General features: G+C 34.9%; 1 protein-coding gene across 1 annotated transcript; it reads left to right on the top strand.

Annotated features, from left to right (window-relative positions):
- Nucleotides 1-936: 936 nt before the first annotated feature.
- Nucleotides 937-19,034, top strand: exu (maternal protein exuperantia). Its single transcript, XM_089646543.1, has 9 exons — nt 937-1,138; nt 3,439-3,556; nt 3,782-3,934; nt 5,283-5,431; nt 10,478-10,680; nt 11,355-11,511; nt 13,096-13,378; nt 15,036-15,195; nt 16,101-19,034. Exons 2-9 carry the CDS (start codon nt 3,440-3,442, stop codon nt 16,160-16,162), a joined length of 1,284 nt encoding a protein of 427 aa, XP_089502669.1. The 5' UTR covers nt 937-1,138; nt 3,439; the 3' UTR covers nt 16,163-19,034.
- The last annotated feature ends 1,512 nt before the right edge of the window (nt 19,035-20,546 follow it).

Here is a 20,546-nt window from a genome sequence, read left to right as displayed (position 1 = left end):
TTGCCAGGGCTCTGATAATACTTAACACCTAACAGTTCTAACACATCCCCCTTGAGATAATTTTTCATAAAAACGGCGCTTCACGAAAATACAAAGCATCCGAATATTATTTATTACAGTGATCACCTACTTAGGCGTCTACTAGTTTAGACAAGGGGCACCAAAATTTTACTCGCGAGCCGGCCTTGAGTCGTTTTTTTAATAGGTATAAATTATATAACACTTCGCTTTAACTATTTACGTCAAGGGAGAAATGGTAAAACATGCTTTTTTAAAGATAAAAATATTCTTAAAAATATTTTTCTTTCCTTGTTTTAAACCACTTTATTGTGTTTATATAGGTCGACCGGTTTCAGTTGCACTCAACCTTCTTCAGGACAATGGAAATATTTGTGTCCTGAAGAAGGTTGAGTGAACCTCAATAAAGTGTTTTAAAACAAAGTTTTTTTTTTTAATTTAAGTAATGTCAGGCCACAAAGTGTTTTCTTTCTTTGTAATAAAATATCGTTTCTGCCATGTTGAATTTTGTAAAAATGATGTGACGTTTGCCGAAATATACCAATCTAAATATGCATAAATTATTATTACCCAAATTAGGAACCTAATGACTCATTTAGTGCAAGTTTTTCCATCTCCCCCGACGTAAATAGGTAGTTGTTTCTCGTACTAAAAAGTTAAAACGAAGGGTATCAATAATTTAGCAATGAGAGGAGTAAGAAAACTTTACCAAATAATGCGTAATTTATATTTAATTAGTACTTGTTTTTATATGTTTTACATAATAAAAATTATTATAGGTACAACGTACAACACCATAAATATGTAAATATTATTATTTTTAAAAGTAGTGCGTTTGTAAACGGAATAAACGTGAAGTTGGCGCGGACGGCAGACACGTTTGTCATAGAAGTGTTCACAAATCGAAATATTAGTTCGTGAACGCGTTCGGAAAATCACGAAGTTTGGCGAACGTGGCCGCGTCCGCTACAAATTCTAGGTTGTCTACAGCCGCACACGTGCTAAAATATCAATTTCCCCGACAAATCGTTAAGTATTGTATTTATTGCCACGACTCTGCGATTCCCAATACTGTTATTGTGCATTCTGTCAAGAAGGATTAATAGAAACCACAAATAATGTAAGTCTTATCTTATATTGAACACATACGAGGGGCGGGGCAGTAAAAGCAAGAAAATCACCGGCCACGTGTCGTTAATTGCAGATTTTCCGCAAAGAAAATGTAGTTTATTTCATATATTGTATGTAAAGTCGTTTTGTACTTTCAAATTTGTGTAAAAACGACAATTTTAGCCGGCTTTAGATTGTATTTGCTTATATTTTTGACAGTTGTTTTCATGGATGCGATTCACGCCATTGACCGGTTTCAATATTTTCAGCTCACCAAAGATAACTACACTCTCCAATTCTATTATTATTCCATTAATCATATTGTCACAGACAGAAAATCCTATTACGCCTTAATATTGTATTTTTAGATAGTAGATTCTAATTTTGCAGGTTATGTTATATTATCTATTATTTCGTATTGTATTAAAATTTGTGTTCTTCTATTGATAATTTTCTTTCAAAAATCTGTTTGCTATATTTACCAAAACATTAAGTTGCTTTTCAAATGGTTGTAACCAATGTACTTTCTAATGGCGAACGATTGAACTAGGTACTTATAATATTTGTACCTATAGGTCGATATTCGTCTTAGTGAAAACATTGATAATATTATACTTGCACACACAATGAATCATTGTAGCTTGTAACTCTACACTCCACTGCAATGTTATACACACTTGAATAGGTCTGAAAGTTATGGATTCAATTTAGGCTGAAGTTTAATAAGGATACCATTGAAGACATGGCACAATCAAATGAATTTGAAACTTCGATCCAAATAAAACTAAGTATGATTCTGAATCATGCAAGAAATGTGTGCCAGAACAAAAGAGTGTGGTTTCCAATCCACTGCCCACCCTTCAGGGAAATGACATGTTTAATTAATTAGTTAAGATTTCAAGTGATCATATTGTTTGCTAGTACTGTTCATAAATGGCTTCCTACATTATCCAACACATTCTGAGCCTTGCTTTCGACATATTTTTAAGTATTACAATGACTAATTCTTCAAATAATTCTCAGAATTATAAGAACCCCAATCTTTGTAATGAAGCCATACTGTACAAATTTCTGCAAAAAATAAATTACCACTGTGTGGCTTGCAAATTATTCCCAGTTATTAATAGTTAGTTTAGCAACCAAAATTATTTTATATTATTTTTTTGTAAACTTGTCGGATTCCGCTGCATGCAAAGGCTCTTTAGAAAAACTAACACTTGATTTCATCTTCTCTATTAGACAACTATTTAAGTCAGGGGTTTAAGTAAACATGCACAAAATAAGTTTTAAAGGTTTATTTTAGGTTATCTTAATAATAATTAAGTGTGCTGCAGAATTCGACAAGTTTTATAGGGTTAGTTATAAATAGTCAAAAAAAAACTATTGATTTGATTTACGGTTTGTTGTTATTTTGACATTATTATTCATTAACTATTTAATTTGATGCTTAACACACTTCGTGCGGGAAGGGTAGTTCTACCTTTTACGGAGGTCTTACTTCAATGGCGGAAAAGGCATTGCTGTCCAATCATTTTATATTAAGATCTAAGATCATTTAAAAATGTGAACCATGCCTCCCCCATCTTCTGGTTCCTGTATTTTATGTGAAGGAATCTTTTATCAAAAGGGAACTATATTTGAACCCTTACAGTTATCGCACCGGAGATGCGAAATTATTTATTTTTTGTGATGTGATCAAATACATACATTTTTTACAAATAAAACATCTCTAAATGGCCTACTACTGACTTTAACTTCAGTTTATGGGTCGTATTACAAAAGTAGGCTTTAATTTCGGACAATAATTTTATAGTTGGGGTGTGGTGGGTACTATGTAAAAAATTAAATTAAAATATATTTATTATTTTCAAAGATTTAGCTCAGAAACAAAATCTATTTTCTTGAATGGAGCCCTTGTTTTTGCCCGCTTGAAATGTGTTAATAAATTATGTGATCGAATCATTGTCGCTCTCCAAATGACGAGAATTCAAACAGTCACGTCACTGGCGGAAACGGTTCTAAAATTCCCGAAAAAATGTTGCCAGTCAATTTCAAGCTTGTGAATTTATTCCTTCACTGGCCAGGTATAAAGTCAGGAAAAATAATTATTTTCGACAATAGAAATTATTTTCGTGACATGCTTCATTTTCTTTACCATTTCCATCAACTATTAGTGCTTTTTGGCTGGCTCCCTCGGTGTCTGGATGGCTGCTTTATGTAGAATTCTTATTTGTCTCATTTAAGTGAATCAAGCCAACTTGTTCTATGGTTGTAGTGATACTTCAATATTAATGATTGGTTGTGTTGCAGCATGGTGTCACCTGCTGTCGCTGTGAACGGAACCGTGCCCAGCGATGGACTCCCGGCAGGCGACTACACAATGGTCGGGTGGGACATGGACACCACAGGCAGGCGCCTTATCGACGAGGTAAACATCATCTTCTCATTCACATTTCTTATTAAATGGTTTAAAAATTCATTGATTATTGAGATGTAAAATTCACCAATGGTCATGCAATCCTGTTATTGATCTCAATCACTTCAGATATATATTAAGGTTATGCTTGAAGGTTGATCATAATTTTATACAACATACTGTTGTCTTGACAGATTTTGAAAAATACCAACCTACATATTCCTGTTTTAATTGCAGATTTGCCACATTGGTGCCTATACCCCCACTTCACAGTTTTCCCAGTACATAATGCCCCACGGCAATCTGAATCCCGGAGCTAGACGCAGACACAATATCCGAGTGGTCACCATCGGACGCTATAGGATGCTTAAGGACAATGTCTCCAATAAGGTAAACAATCAACATGTTAACCAGCCTTGTGGCAAATTTGAATTTGAACTGATGCGTTTCACCCCACCTTCGCATGGCGGCACCCTTAAAGAACTTAAACCTCACGGTCTTCTGTGAGCACAAAACTATTCTTTCTAGTGACACTCCCCTAGTGTACTGTACATGAGATTATTATTTTTAAGTAATAAATCCTGAATCCTATCTGTTGAAGTGAATTACCCATAACAAACCTTTTGGGGTTGGTAGCTACTTTTTTTTTTACTTAATTTTCATGGGGATCGACTTCTAACAAGATTTTTTTTACATTAGTTCCACACAGGAGGCCCCGAGGAAAAGAATTTCTCTCATGGCCTATGTCATCTTTGGGGATGCTGTGTGTTTAAAGAAATAAAGGAGAGAAAGTTCTGGGAAAGAAACATGTAGGAAGCTGGAGGTCAGTGTGTCCAGGAGTAACAGACGTATGAATAAATTTCTCCCACTATGTTAAATGTGTTTATGTTATTGTAAAGGAAAGTTGTAGTTGTTGATAGATCGATAGATTCCTATTGGAGAGGTCAATAGGTCTCCCTCAACCAGTGCCCCCCGATCCGTCCTGCCACACCTCCCTCAACCAGTGCCCCCCGATCCGTCCTGCCACACCTCACTCGATGAATCCGGACGCCCCTTCTAAGTCACCAAACATAGTGAACCACATAGGGTGACCTTTGGCAGAGGTGTTGCTTATCCAATAAATCGCTCCCGGGGAGGCGGAACGATTGTGAAAAAATATAATTTCAACTGCACGGCGATCCAGATCGGGAGCCGGATAAGGGAAACTCTTTAACCCCTACAGTGGAACTCGACCCATCGCTCTCCTGGACACCCTGAGCCCTAGTTTCCTACCCATCCCTCTTACCATTATTATAAATATTAAATATATTTTTCCATCTCTGAACTTCCTCTCCTTCCTTTTCTTTCAAAAACCCTTCACACAGTATCCGTAAATATGAAATTATTCTTCAGGGCGTCCTGTGGGGTTAATCTAAAAAAATATATATTATCCCGATCAACCAAATTTTGCACCACGATCGACTCGATAGAAACCCGTATCCAAAAACAATATTTTTATAATCATAACGCCTTGTATTAACCATAATGGTTTTAACCGTTTATATATCTCGTATCAAAACAATACCTCGAATCCTACCCATTTGACAAAAGTGACTTTTCAGTGTATCTGGTACAACATTAAACAAAAAAAATTTAAATGTTGGATACAAGGAATTGTTTTGTCATGAGCAATATTTTCTTGAGGAGTCCTGGTAAATGCTGTCACAAGTTATCAAATGATTATTATTGTATGTTGCAGGTATTGAAAACAAAATCGGAAATATCGGCACTGGTAGAATTCCTGGACTGGCTAGAAGCGCAAAAGGGTGAAGGTTCGAACGGGGTCATACTAGTCATACACGAACCCAGAAAAGTCACCTCACCCATGTTATTAGAAGCTCTACGCAGGTATGCCTTTCATATATTTATAAACATACTGTTGAATCCATGAGGGATATGTTCCATGGTATTAGTGTCAATCTGCACACAGTGTCGCCAACATCGTTCACTGATACTACAGCGGCGCCCCACCTACAACATAACTTTCATTGCTTAGCTGCTTTGATAGTCCGTACAGTTTGATGATAGATGTGCTCGCTTCTGTGCCGAATCTTCCATTGTTTCTATTATTCTGATTGAATTTCAATAATCCGCTACTAATATGAAACACGGTGTTGCTGGATTACTACAATGCACGCGAAATAAGATCATTAATGTATGTGTAAAAATAAAAAAATATTTCCTTGTTATAAATCTAAAAATCAATCAAATTTAATAGTTAACTAGTAAAGCATATTTTCTCTTATCAATTATTGTTTTTCACGCTCTAATCTTGTTTTTCATTAAAATTGTACCGGATTAGTAACATAATCTTGCTTTTTTTTATGTTATGAGAGTCAACGGTCAAGAACCAGTGGTACTATGCATCCCTATTTTGTTGGGGTTGCAAATCAGACGGATATAAAGAAGGGGAAGATTAGTAGGAGAGTTTAGAAGTTCCTGGCTATTACATGTGTAGTCTCTAAACATAACTAAAGCCTTTACGAACAAGGTTTGGATTCTGAATGGCAATTCTTGCCAGGATCCAGCACTTCAACCTCACAACATCCCTAAACCCTTGAAATGCCAAGCTAAAATGCTGAGCGGTTCGTCGTGCTCTGGCTGACACTATTTACTTATTTATTTTTTTTGCAAAATTATGTTTTTTGTAAATTGTTCTGTTGTACCAGATTATGTATTTATACATTTACAACAATCATATATATCTATCCTATGTAGTTTCTCCAGGTTAGATACTTACATTCAGAGAAATGTTTTTTTCTCTAATATTATAAAAATATAAAGTTTTCTTCTTTTGGTTAAAAGTTCTTCACAATAATATTATGTAAGTTCTTAATAGTAATAATAAGTTATACTATATTAAGCTTTCCTGTAAATAAATACAGTACTATGACATGAAAATCATAATATTTATAATTTATATATAACTAGACATTTGACATGGGCTTTGAGACGTGCTTTTTAATAGATAAAATATTTTAGTGTTCATTTTTTAATGTTCATTTTTTAATGTTCAAAATACCTTGAAATCGAGGCAACATGCTGGCATTCAATGGGTTAAATCAGGTAACTATAGTCCCACTGGCTCTGGCTATTTGTTACTGTTGTGCGGTATCACAAAACATATTTTATTCAAATCTATGTTCAATCTCTAAATAGTATAAAATAAAGTCGCTATCTATGTCTGTCTGTTTGTACACTTAGTTTTTCTAAACTACGCAACGGATTTTGATGGGATTTTCACTATCATTTAGAGAATTTCTTCCGGAAGGTTTATATATATAATCCATGAATATTATATTAGTAGAGAAAAGTCGATGTTTTGTAATCATGTCGTAAAAAAATATTTTCGGACGATTACATTGCTAACGCTGGCTAAGCCTTAAAATAATGTACTACAGAATTGTAACTAACTAACCATCACGCAAGGGTAGGCAGAGAGGACGGACCGCCAAACAAATCGGTCTTGGTACACACTTATTGCCTCATTCACATTCATACATACTCTTCTATTATTCCGACTCTCGACATGGCCCGACTCGAGTATCCGATTCACTTGATCGTGCCATGTCTCCCTCGGGCGTCCCCCCGACTTCTGCTACCATTCGCATTTGCATCTTCTACTTTAATCCTTTCTCTGCCAGTTCCATGCCTCACTTCCGTACATCAGGGTAGATACCAGCACTCCATTGTTTTATTAGCACCAACTGCGTTAAGTCCTCCATTAATGGAGAGAATTGTATATCTTAAAAAGGTCTACGTTGGTATATGTCTATCTCCTGAGGATAACCTGAGCAACTTCGGGTACGCGTCAGCTACTTTGAATATAAGTAAAAGAGTTTCTATTCATATACACTATGTGTCGTATGATATCATGTTACTGCCGCCACTACCTAGTATGTACATATAAACTTTACATTTCTTTTTAACTAATTTACGTTTGTATACCTTAGGAGTAGGCATATTTACCCTACACTTGCCTACAAACTGAATGGAACACCTCTAAAAGCAGTGACATTACAACAAGACTTAGGAGTTACCATATCACAGGACTTGAAATGGGAACCACTCATGGCTGGAATTGTGAAAAGAGCAAATTCACTAACATATCTAATCAGGAAAACCTTCCTTGACCTAACACCGGACATGATGTTGATGCGACCTCTCCTGGAATATGCTTTCCAAATATGGAGTCCTTACTTCGCAAAGGATATAAATCTGTTAGAGAGAGTACAGAGACAAAATACCAAGAGCTCTGAAAGATCTACGATACGAAGATAGACTCGAGGAACTAAGATTACCAACCTTACAAGAAAGAAGAGAAAAGGGTGACTTGATCGAGACTTTCAAAATTTTATCTGGACATTACAGTTGCCCTAGCATCCAAGAAATCTTCACTACTAATAAAAATATAAATCTCCGTGGACACTAAAAAAAAATTACCAAAACGCCTTTTGCATCTAATCCTAGAAAACACTTCCTTGCAAATAGAGTAGTGGATGCTTGGAACAAACTCCCACAACATGTCATCGATGCAACAAATATAAATCAATTCAAAGCTCTATTGGATTCACATTTGGAGAGAAGAAAGGACTTATTTCAAACTTAAAACAACTCAATTACTGTCAAATTTGTTGTGAAATCAGATATGAGCGCATCAGCAGAATGCTGCCTGCTCATTACATAATAATAATATTCTTATTTTTGTACAACAGGTTTATATGTACCTACAAATAATTGTTGTATGCATTTACTTGCTGTTATAATATGTCAAATGGATATGGTTATATGTATCAAATTCAGAATATTTTTTTTTATGAACTATGTAAGTATGTAAAAGCCCAATGGGCGTATAAATAGATAAATAAAATGTTTTGCCCCGTTTGCCTGGGGTTTGGACTATAAAGCTTGAATCCCAATTCATATATCCTATTTGTGAATGACTAACAAGTAATCTGATCTGATAATATTAATATCTTAATGACTGTACAGTTAAGGATAAATGGAAATGGCGCCAACATTAAAAAAATTTCAAACTTCACATATCAAAATCAAAAATTTCTCGACCCATTTTCTAAGCCTTTTTTTTCCTATTTTCTATTTTTCTTGGAAGAATTTTTTTAGAAAAATAATCATTTCTTAACCTCTCAGACAAAGACATTTATATACTATGTGTTCCTTTGAGAACTGTCAAAACGTGATAATTTTTGTGTTATTTACGAGTTTTGCTAAAAGCATCATAACTCACGTCTTGGGAAACGTAGCCTCATTCTAAAAAATGTTTTGGAAAGATTATGAAATCCACTATTGCATTGTGTTGTTATAAGTAAATATTAGTGTTTCTAAATATATATTTTATGAAAACGTCAAAAATATGTAAGAATCGATAACCATTATTTCAAAGCCGTGAAAAATGTACTTTTTTCTGAGTATCATAAAGAAATAACACTTTATATATTGAAGAAATATAATTAAAAACTATTAGTCACCTCAAAATATTAACCGTCCAAACTAAAATATTTTTAATAAATTATTTAGAAACGCAATAAATTATGAACGAACAAGATGACAGATTCAATCGGCTTAGATAATGCAGTTCTACGTTCCATAGATATTGTTGAATACAGACGCGTAGCGTTATTCATTATCGATACTCTGTTTTTAAATCATGGCAATCCGTATACTAGTGATGGAAATAAATCGATTTTTGTAAAATCTTGCGCGTTTACGTGAAAAGACGTTCTAATGTCTTGACCGCTATTATCATATATACGTCTTTTGACGTTCTAATGTTCTGAGTGGTTAACCTATTTTCTGACCAATTTTCCCAGAAGAAATTTTTTCAGTAGATTCCAGGATTCAAAATTTCAAAGCAATGAAAATGCCCTTTTCAAACTTTCCTCGGGCAAGTAGGTACCACAATATTGAAAAAATGCAAATGAGAAAGTCCAAATAAACACAATGATTTCACATTTGAATAAAGAATCTTTACTGAACCATTTCTGGAAAAGGAAAGTACTAATTTACAGACAGACAATATGCAAAAGTTAAGTTAAAACAGAACTTCGCTATGCTCAGTCAATAAGAAAATTTAACTTTGTGAATAAAACATCTGCAAAATGATCTTTAATATGCAATCTTATCAACCATCGGTACGTGTGCTCTTTTTGTTTCAATTATCAGTTGAAGGGATCAAGCGATGATCGAGTGGAAATTTTGTTAATCTGTCAATAGATAGTGATAGATAAATTAAGAATTCATTGCTTAGTATTTGAATGACTTCCTGATTATATATACTAAAAATATTATCATCAAATTGGATTTTTAGATCTTTTTATCCTTCTTTTCAAACCTCTTATACTCAGGTTTAATTGTTTTCAAATTTTCCTTCGTTACAAAATGTGTATGCTAAATCATTTTACTCTTCTTTTCCAAATCTCTTACACTCGGGATTAATTGTATCTAAACCTTCCTTCATTACAAAATGTGTATGCTAGATCATTTTACTCTTCTTTTCCAAATCTCTTACACTCGGGATTAATTGTATCTAAACCTTCCTTCATTACAAAATGTGTATGCTAGATCATTTTACCCCTTTTTTCCATGTTTCCTTAAATGTGCATTTTAGAAATCTTTAGAAATTAATTAATTTAAAAAGACTTAACAGGCCATCAAATATAGGCCTAGTTGTTTGAACCCCTGTCACATTTGACGCTCTCATCAAATCAACGATAATAGCTGAGAATCGGCGGTTGACAGACACTGTTCAAATGCCTAAAAATAAAACATGGCACTGAAACCAATTTTGGATAATGTTAAATGTGACAAACACCTGAACCTAAGAAACTTAACAGTGACAATATTTCAACATGTAATGTTTCTTTTCTCTTCCAGATATAATCTAGTGGATCGGTTTAACGGCATTGTTGTTGGCTTCGCCGACGGGCAGGCTCTGGCCGCTGACAAGTGCCGCACCACTGTGAAGTCCTTCAGTCTGCGCGTGCTGGCCAGGGTGCTGCTGGATGCCGACTGGGCCCTGGACAGTGCTGCCGAGAGAGCCACGGCCGCCTATAAGGTGGCTCACCACCTATCACAGGGTAATTCAAGCTTTATAATAACTTATCTGGCAGGCAGGCTCTGGCCACTGACAAGTGATGCACCACCTTCAGTGTGCGCACGCTGGCCAGGGTGCTGCTGGATGCTGACTGCGTTCAAAGGCTCCTATCTTCCGTATTAATGCTTGGTATGTTATTACGGGAGAAATGTGAAATAAAATGTTGATTTAAATATCGGACTATTTATTGTGCTGAGTTGTTGTGGTATGTGTTATGTCGGAATGCATATCACATACGGGATGCAGATCTGTGCTCGACGCCATGTGATTACCAGTTGTTGTGTAGGAGTCATTCTCGACTAAGCGCCAGATGAAGATGAGATGCGAGTTGCTTGATGTTGTTGTCAGGTGGTGGTGAAGATCACAGATCTTCCTGTATTCCTTCAGGCTGATGCTCGACACCGTGTAGGCGGAGGCTTCTGGCGGTGCGCGAGGCCGGAGACAAATTGGTCTCGCGCGGCCGGCGATGCGAATGCCGCCAGCGAGAAACTAGACCGAGTAGCTGGTGAGGTTCGCGGCCTTCCTTGTAGAACGGTCCTGACAGTTCTAGAAGCTGCCACAGGCTAAGTTGTAATGCGCGCTGCCCATATTGCAAGTAACACGTCGCAACACATATTTAAACAGTAACTACAACTTGTATTATTTGTGTCTTTGCAGGCGAGCAACAAGACTTGGTGGCCGGCAAGGGGGAAGCCAGCGTCGCCTCCCTGAAGAACATGTGTGAGGTGGTGCGAGGATTTGCCATTAGCACAGAGAAAGAGCTCGCCGACCTGGTACAGCTCAAGAGCCTGCTGGACAGGCAGAACACATTCAGGTAATTCATCAATCAAATACTTTTAAGTTTATCCTGATGAAGAAACCTTTGGTTTCGAAACATGTCCATTATTTTGATTAAGTATTTGGTGTACGCTAGTACTGCGTAAAAATATAACTAGCCGTTGAAAATACTAGCTATATTCCTTCAACCCCCAACGCTGTTGAAAAAAAATGATATCGACTGTTCTAATATAATGCCAACAAACGAATATTATTCAACGCAGTCAATGATTCAACTGGCTATTTACTTATTGTTCTTGCATTGGCGCCTAATTAATAAAAAGGGTTAACAGTTTACACTTTGTGAGTAATGTTATGCAAAATTTGGAATAAGCTTTTCGTTATGTACCTTCCTACTCAACGTTTTTTTGGGTTTTCCTATCCAATACAGCCGATACGCAGCGCTAAACGTCAAGCAAATATATAATGGCAAGCAAAATTTATCATCAACACTAATATTTTCAACGCCGACTAATGGCTATGTACCTATTGTTCGCGCCTAATAAATGAAAAGGAGTTACAGTTTCTTAGTAGACGATAAAATGTGTAATTTGGAATGGCCTTTTGGTTATGTACCTTCATACTAGACGTCTTTTTTTTTTTTCTAACCGATACGACCGACAAGTAGCCCCAAGCATCAAGCAAATATATAATGGCAAGCAAAGAATAATAAGTTTTAACGTAATTATTTTACTAATATTTTCCAATGGGCCGAATGGTCTTAAACATTTTCAACATTCAACAATATAACAGAATTATTATTACTCATTTAGTTTCGTGTTGCGCTTATATTTGATCTGTTTTTAGTTTCATTGATAATATGAACATTTGCAATTGCATGTACCTACCTATTATGCAAATAATTGAGGTAATGTAAAATGGCATTTATTAATAATTTTAAGTTGGTTACAAGTTTTAATAGTTAGTGTAAGTAAAGAAATATATTTTTTTCGTAAACAATAAGACAAAAAATGTTATGTTTACTACATGAACATTTTATTTTACAGATTTCCATTATTTCTCCAAGTTGGAGTGCTCGGTTTGGTGTTCATGTCCAAAGTATATTGGGATATGTTTTAGGCAACGTCTACTAAGCTCTTTCAGAATTGATATCGTCGTTACGCTTACAAGACCGGCTATGTGAATTCCACCAAATTTTACAGGAGAAGCGAAAAACTTCCCAGTTTTGTATTCAGATGCGTCAACAAACAACATTTGAATGAGTATTGTGCGATAACTACGAAACTTGGCACATAGCCGAGATTGAGCCCAGTTCCTTGATTTTTAATATCAATTTTTGGTGTAAAATAAAAGTTTTGCCTGGTACATAGCTGTTTTTGCAAGCGCATTGACGATATATTGGTACCCTCAGCATTACATATCGAGGAAGTCAGTTTTCTTTTTATGAATCTTGTAGATAATGATTCACATCACGTCCATCTTAACTCTGAAATACTCATTGTTAATTGTAACTGGGATGAGATGTGATATTACATTACAAAAAATCTTCCCACTCTCACGTTTATGCCAATCATTTTTACTGTTTTAATTCATTAACCTAACTTATTATTTGACCTTCCAGGCCCGTATTTGGACCCCTCCTAATCCGCACGTCCCGCGAGGAGCGTCTTCGTGCCGCCACGCTTCGCCGCCTCCTGGCCGAGGCCCAACTGGACTACCAGCGCCTCAAGGGCGTGTGGGAGGAGAACAAGCTGACAGGGCTGGAAGAAGAGCTGGCCTGCCTGAGCGTGTCGGCCAACGAGGAGCAGCTCAAGGAACTGGTGGAGATCCTGGACTGCCACTTTGACCCCGCCAAGGAGGCCAAGGGACCCAAACCCAGGCCGATCAGGCCCAAGACAGTCAGGGTAAGTGTTCAAAACTTTTTCAGTTTTGTGAGAACATATCAATTTTAAAGCTTTTTTGAGTAGGTTTGTATTATAAAGCATAACAATTATATGTAGCAGAAGTAAAAAAAAATATTGTGAAGCGGGTTTAATATACCAACAGCAACAAAGCTTACCGTTGAAAAGCATCTTCATTGATGCTAAAACTGTCGATATCTGAATTCATTCTGTTAAACTAGTTTGTCCTCCCCACCGGCATGACCATTGGCAAGTTAGTCCTGCAGGTTGGGTGTATATATATATTTCTAATAATAAACTTTGAAAGCATATTCATTGATGCTAAAACTGTCGATTTCTGAATTCATTCTGTTAAACTAGTTTGTCCTCCCCACCGGCATGACCATTGGCAAGTTAGTCCTGCAGGTTGGGTGTATATATATATATATTTCTAATAATAAACTTTGAAAGCATATTCATTGATGCTAAAACTGTCGATTTCTGAATTCATTCTATTAAACTAGTTTGTCCTCCCCACCGGCATGACCATTGGCAAGTTAGTCCTGCAGGTTGGGTGTATATATATATTTATAATAATAAACTTTGAAAGCATATTCATCACCTTTCTAAAACAGTATTTAGTTTTCGGATACATTCAGAAATATCCCATTTATTTGGATTTTATTGCAAAGTTGAAATACACACCAATTCTCCGATTTTGACAGCGTCTTTAAGAAATATAACATCAATAAGCCAGAGGCCTGAGGAATTAAATAAATAAAGTATCCAAAGGTGTACAAATTAGTTAGACTGGTCGGTAGCTGAGTTTTGACATCGCATTTGGGTCTCACACAAGCGTAGCCTGTTCAATTCCTCCATCACAACACCAACAACATCCGCTTACTGTGGTAGTGGGAGATTTTCAAATATTGTCAGGTTATTCATAACCTGGGAATGTTTGTCTTTTTAAAAAAACAATGTGTTGTTTTATTGGGAGCAATAATTTTTGACGTTTGAAGCAAAACAAGCCAATATCCAAAATGATTCAACTCAACTGATTGAGATGATTTTGCACAAAAAACGTCGCTATACAAATCTTCCAAATATTATTATTTATCATTGTTAACAACAGGCTTCAAGTAGACAGTCACCTTTTAGGGTACTGACACACCCACTTATAAATAAGCATGCTAAATATGAGCATGCTCTTTAAGTGTGCACATTTGCTCATATACAACATGCTTGTTTCATGAATAAAATATCGTGATACTGCTGAAAACAAATAATTGAACACACATGCTTTTTAGAAGCATTTGTTCAACTGCTTCGAACTTTTGATTTTTTTTAATTTGGAATAGTATATTGACTGACCTTTAATTTTGGTTTTAATCATTTTTACTGTCAAACTTGGGTCGCTCATGTTTTTTAACCCCTAAAGCGAAATTTAATATAAGAGCACACCTCCTTCCCCCAACGAATCCAGTAGCATGCTCACAAATGAACTGGCTGTCGATGCTCAATACTAGCAACGTCACTGACACACATGCCACTAAGTAGCAATTGCTCAATAGTAGCATCCTTTTGTGTTACGAGCATGTCTGTCCGTAGCTATATAGTTGAAAGTATTTATCTGTTTCATGCATCCATAAACATATAAAAATAATTCCTCGTTTTATTCCAGAATGGCGTAGACAAACAGGCGTCAGGAGAAGTAGAAGGTGAGGAGAAGGTTGATGCGGAAGGAAACGGAGAGCAGAACGCAGACGAGAGCGGCAGCACCTCCCCCGACACCACCAGCTCTGGTTCCCCGGCTAAAGTCAAGTCTGACGAAATTGACACAGGTAAACTTCTTGAATAACTTGTCTGCATCCGACTAAAATTACTTTGTGTAGATTATAAAGCCGCAGCAGAAAATCTCCAGAATACACTCGTTTCAACAAAATTCGTGGATATGCTCAAAAATTACCTTGATGAGTTTTGCTTGAATATCAGAATAAACACTAAGGACGGTTGTTTCGGAGAACTTGAACAATTCTTCAAATTTCAAAGTTAATTTTCAAGTTCTGTGAAAGATATTTTTAAGTTCTGTTTTTATTTCAGTTCTGTCAAGCAACTATTCTATAATGATATAGTAACAGAATTTGAATAGGACTTTCACAGAACCCGTAAATGAACGTTGAAATTTGATGAATTGTTCAAATTCTCCGAAACAACCCGTCCTAAGTTTTATATATTTTTGCGATTGTTTTCTGTTTACCATACTTAACATTCATATATATTTCATGTTTCCCAGAGTAGATAACTTTATCTAGAAAAAAATAAAATTCCGTTTGGGAGACCTTTCAAAAAAAAATAAACTGATTTCATTATTTCTATATAAACCTGACTACATACCCTACACGAAAAACAACATTCACAAGCTGTTTTCAAATAAATAATTACCTTCATACTTCTTTGAAAACTCAAATATTTTCATTTTTGCAATGATATTTGACATTCATAAACAATTTTATAGTAATTTATTAATATTTATCTACATTCTCCTGACACTCCTTTTTCCATTTATCCGCTCTACGTGTCTAATCCATCCAAATTTGTCTGTTTCAATCTCGATCTTTATACTTACCTCAATCTTAGAATATATTTTATTCCCTTCATTGGTAATAGGTGATGTTGCGGACGAAATCAAGGTAATTGCGCTGGTTCAAATACTAATTTTAACTAAACCATATTTTTCTTGTTTCAGGTCTATCACAAAGCGACACACAATCCACCGGCACCATCCCTCAAGCGACAGCAGCCAACTGAGCCACCATACTAATAATTATACAAAGCTACCACAAGAAAACCCAATCGTAATCGAACCTGTCAAAAACAATGTTACTATGCCTTCTTTTACAGCTTCCAATTTAACACACCTTACGATATAACACGTTTTTCTGACACACCATAATAATTACTATTTAATACTTCATTTGTCTAAGTATGGAAGAAAGAGTGATTCGATGCCCGCTGTTGTTTTGAACTCGATTTTACCCAACTTTAATCGAGGGTTTGAACCACAGCGGGCTATAATTGTTTGTTTGTTATTTTTTTTTTTTCATTAATTATTTATAATATTATATTTTGTGTAGAATACACATCTGGTCATAATATCTATTCTGTTTATTGGTTGGCAGTATATTGCCTATTTTAAAAATGTTTTTTTTTTTTACATAATATACGACGCATTGATTTGTCTTCTATCCTATGTGCTTATAATTTTTCTTTTGCAGCTTTTTTTAATTCAAAGTCAATAATTAAGTTTCTTTAAATCTGTTTTCATTCGCCGTAACGTATTAACTGTAATAATAATTAATTGTTTTCATTTTTTTTTTTTTTTTCATTGTTCAGATTATGATCGGAACGTGAAATGAAAAAAACACTTCATCAATAAATATCATTTTTTTTTTAAATAAAAATTTCTTCAAATGGCTCTTTGATGCTCACCTAAGTTCAATGTTTTTTTTTTCTTTTTTTAACTTATTATCTATGTACAATATTCATTTTAACACTGCAATTCAAGATGTTAATTTGTAAAATGACAATTATTTAGTCTTAAAATGTGTCCGCAAACATACCTTTATCGAGGGATTAATGATAACAATATAGTTTGACTAAAAATAATAGACCGTTCCCTGGCTTTGTCGGGAATGAAGGCGTGAGTGGCAAGCTACCAACATATGCTAGCGAACTAATAATAAATCACGCCCTTTCTGCACACGGCAAAAGATGTTTGTCTGCATATTTTAGCTTATAGTCTGGTTATAACTGTTCATACACAATACTTTGCGCATAATATTTTTCTTTTTTGTAACACCGCTATACCTAATTATTTTTTTTTATAGAACAATACTAGCTAATGTTTCATTGATGAAATGTATTATCAGAAGATCTTAGTTGATTCATGTTATAGTTGTGTTTTGCAATCCCCCTCGCCTAAAACAGTTTGGGTGATTGTAAACTGGCTTACATTTATTAGTTTTGAAGTAATAATATATTGTTTTATTTGAAGTGCCTTAGTATTCAAAAGGTCTCACTGAATTAAGTAAGCGAACCCTCAATTTAGCAAATTGAATGTGAAATAATAATACATAATATTATACAACAAATAATCTTGATTCTATTTGTGATTAAACTCAAAATAATTTGCTAAATACAATATAGGTTTATCTAAAAAATTCATTCTGAAAAAGCAAATTTTAACTTGTTTATTTATAGATGTTCGCTTTTTTTTTTATTTAATTAAATTTTTGTATATTTTGTCTTTGGGTGTGTGAACAAAATAAATTGTTATTTTTCCTAATCTTTCCATTTCAGATTTAAAAAAAAAAAACTTTCGATTTAATCTTTTTTTATTTAATTTAATTTAATGTTATCTGTGTGGATTACGAAGCATATATTTTTGACTGTGTATAACTCCATTATTATATTTCTTATTTTATAAGTTTTCCATTTGATAGTCACAAAAATTGACTGAAAAAATCCTCTAATTGGGATTGCCTGCAATATATTTTTATTCATTATCAGCAAAGCATTGGCTGTAATAATTATTTTAATTTTTACAATCAAGTTGTACAAACAGGTCTTCAATTCGTAAAATTAGGGTATCGATTCATTTAACATCCCTCCGCACTAGTAACCTAATTCAAGTAAAAGTATTACAGATATTTAGAAAATCTAAACTATAAATTGAAGAAAAAATATTGAAAATATAGCAAAGCTATTTTAAAATGAATACATTTTTTTAACAATTTTCATGTTTTCGTTTCTAATTTATATTCGCTAAACACTTTACAATGAAAATCGTTACTTTTCCCGGCTTCCCCAGAGAATGAATTAAGACGTTCATTATTACGTCAATGTAAATTAAAGATTAAAACTTGGAAATCGATTAACGATTTGCTAGGATTAAAAGAGCTCAAATTTCGATTTTGGCCGTTATTTATAGCTCACATCTTTGAATGAATCTGTAATACTATGCGCAGGAATTTGGTTACCGGCTGTCATTTATCAAAACAATAAACTAATTTATTCTAGAAATGAACTAGATTTTTTTTTAAGTGCAATGCAAGGCAAAGCCTCAGATTTTAACAATTTTTCACCCCCTATCGTACTGTACGATGTTTAAATTAAACAAAGCTATTCACCAAACGGACACGTTAATACATTTCCTAGCGCTGCTTGTTTTGCAAGTAACTGAGTTGATTGTTAAAAAGATTCAGTAGCTGAATTCATTGTTTAAAAGATCAGTAACTGAGTTAGTTGATTGTTTAAAAGATACAGTAATTGCAGTAAGTTTTGCCACTTGGTCCGATAAGATTTAGCAGCCCGAAATAAGGTGCCATTGATTCCACGTGATTTTTCTAATCATTAATTAATTATTGTAGTAAAAGAGTAAAGAATTTTTGTACTTTTCATATTATTATATTAACCGTTAGAAAATCTATACCCGGCTAACGATTAGGAGTTTTGTACGGAAGTGAAATAATACTGTGAGGTATATTTGTTTCCTTGTATTCTGCATTATTTTACTGTTCGTACCTTTACCCTTACCTCTAATTTAGTTAGTTGTAACGTGAACTGTACATATATTTAATTTCATATTATGTTCAGATCTCTAATAAAAACTTAAGATTAATTTTGTCTTTCATTTACTAATTACATAGTTATTCAATAATTATACTGTTAGGAATTTCCTGGAGAGACCATATTACAAATGAGGAGGTTCTCCAAAGAATCGAAGGAGGAAGGCACCTGCTCAGGACCTTGTCCGAAAGGCGTGCAAGATGGATCGGCCATGTTATACGACAAGAAGGCCTCTTGCATGTCATAATGGAGGGTATGACCGAGGGGACCAACTGTAGGGGACGCCCACGCCGAGAGTACCTGGAGGACCTGCTGGTGGACGTGCGCTGCTCATCATATGCAGAAGTCAAAAGAGCCGCACAAGACAGGGAAGAATGGAAGAGGAGATTAGATGAAATTGCTGCAAACCAATCCCAGGATTGAAACCAGAGAGAGAGAGTTATTCAACTCGTGGCGTTTTGGCAGAAATTCAAATTTAACTTTGTCATCAAATGGCCAATCACTGTGATCAACAGACACAATTGTGATTAACTGACAAGCGTAACAAAGTGACAGCTGTGGTTTATTGTTGATCAAAAATTGTTCAAAAGCTGAAGTGAGCCTAGAATCAATGTTTAACAAGAACCTTTTAAATGTCAAAAAGAAACAAAATAGGGCTGAGGATAATATTACATTTGAATTTCTGTGAAACATCCCAACCTTATACCGTATACGGTTCCTCTTCATATTATGTATTATATTCAGCCAGTCAACGGCATTTGATTCAGCACAGATGTGTTTCCGGAAAACTGGTGAAGAGGATATTCTGGTACATCGAGTTGGCACTTCAGTTATGGCCCTGAGATCACCTGATCTTACATTTCGCCTTGTGGGGATAAAAGAAGCAGTTTATACATCACCTCTACCAAATCAGGCCGAGCAACCTGTGACACCATATCAAAGTGAAGTCGGTAACACCTTCGGATGTGGAACGAGTTCAGCTACTTATTAGATGTTTACAATGCAGTTCCCAGGATGGTAGTACCCATACCCGCCTCCCAAATGTGTCGCTAGTTAGCAGTTTTAAAAATTGAATCATATCATTTTGAAAAACGCTGTATAATCAATCATTACTGAATTTAAATAATTGGAACTCAATTTTAAATTGGTAAAGTAATGATTCCAGTTAAAAAGATATTTTAAAGCTGCATAGTTCATAATGGATTAATGCGTGTAAAGCAGAATGATGGTATTGTATTTCTTTAGGTAGAAAGTAAGGTTTTTATGGTAGATACAATTTCACTTACTGGATAAGCAATCGACTTAAAACTGGTTTTAATTAAATTTAAAATTAAAATTTGAAAATAATGGAAGAAAGAGACATCTCTGGTCAGTGATAGATTTTGCTCTGCAGGTGAGTGATAGCGAATTACAGTCATCTTTGCATTGATCAGATGGATTCATCCAGATTGTATCGTTTGTCAAAAGAGGTCGATTTAAGACTAAAATGATTAAAAATTTTTGTCACAATAATGTGGCAGTACGTTTTGAATTACAATGTGCTAATTCATCATTATTAAAAATT

The sequence above is a fragment of the Hesperophylax consimilis genome, chromosome 24, assembly GCF_061612785.1.
Source record: "Hesperophylax consimilis isolate HC1 chromosome 24, BYU_Hcon_1.0, whole genome shotgun sequence".
NCBI lineage: Eukaryota > Metazoa > Arthropoda > Insecta > Trichoptera > Limnephilidae > Hesperophylax > Hesperophylax consimilis.
Note: the sequence above shows the minus strand (reverse complement) of the source record. Positions and strands in the feature narration are given on the sequence as shown.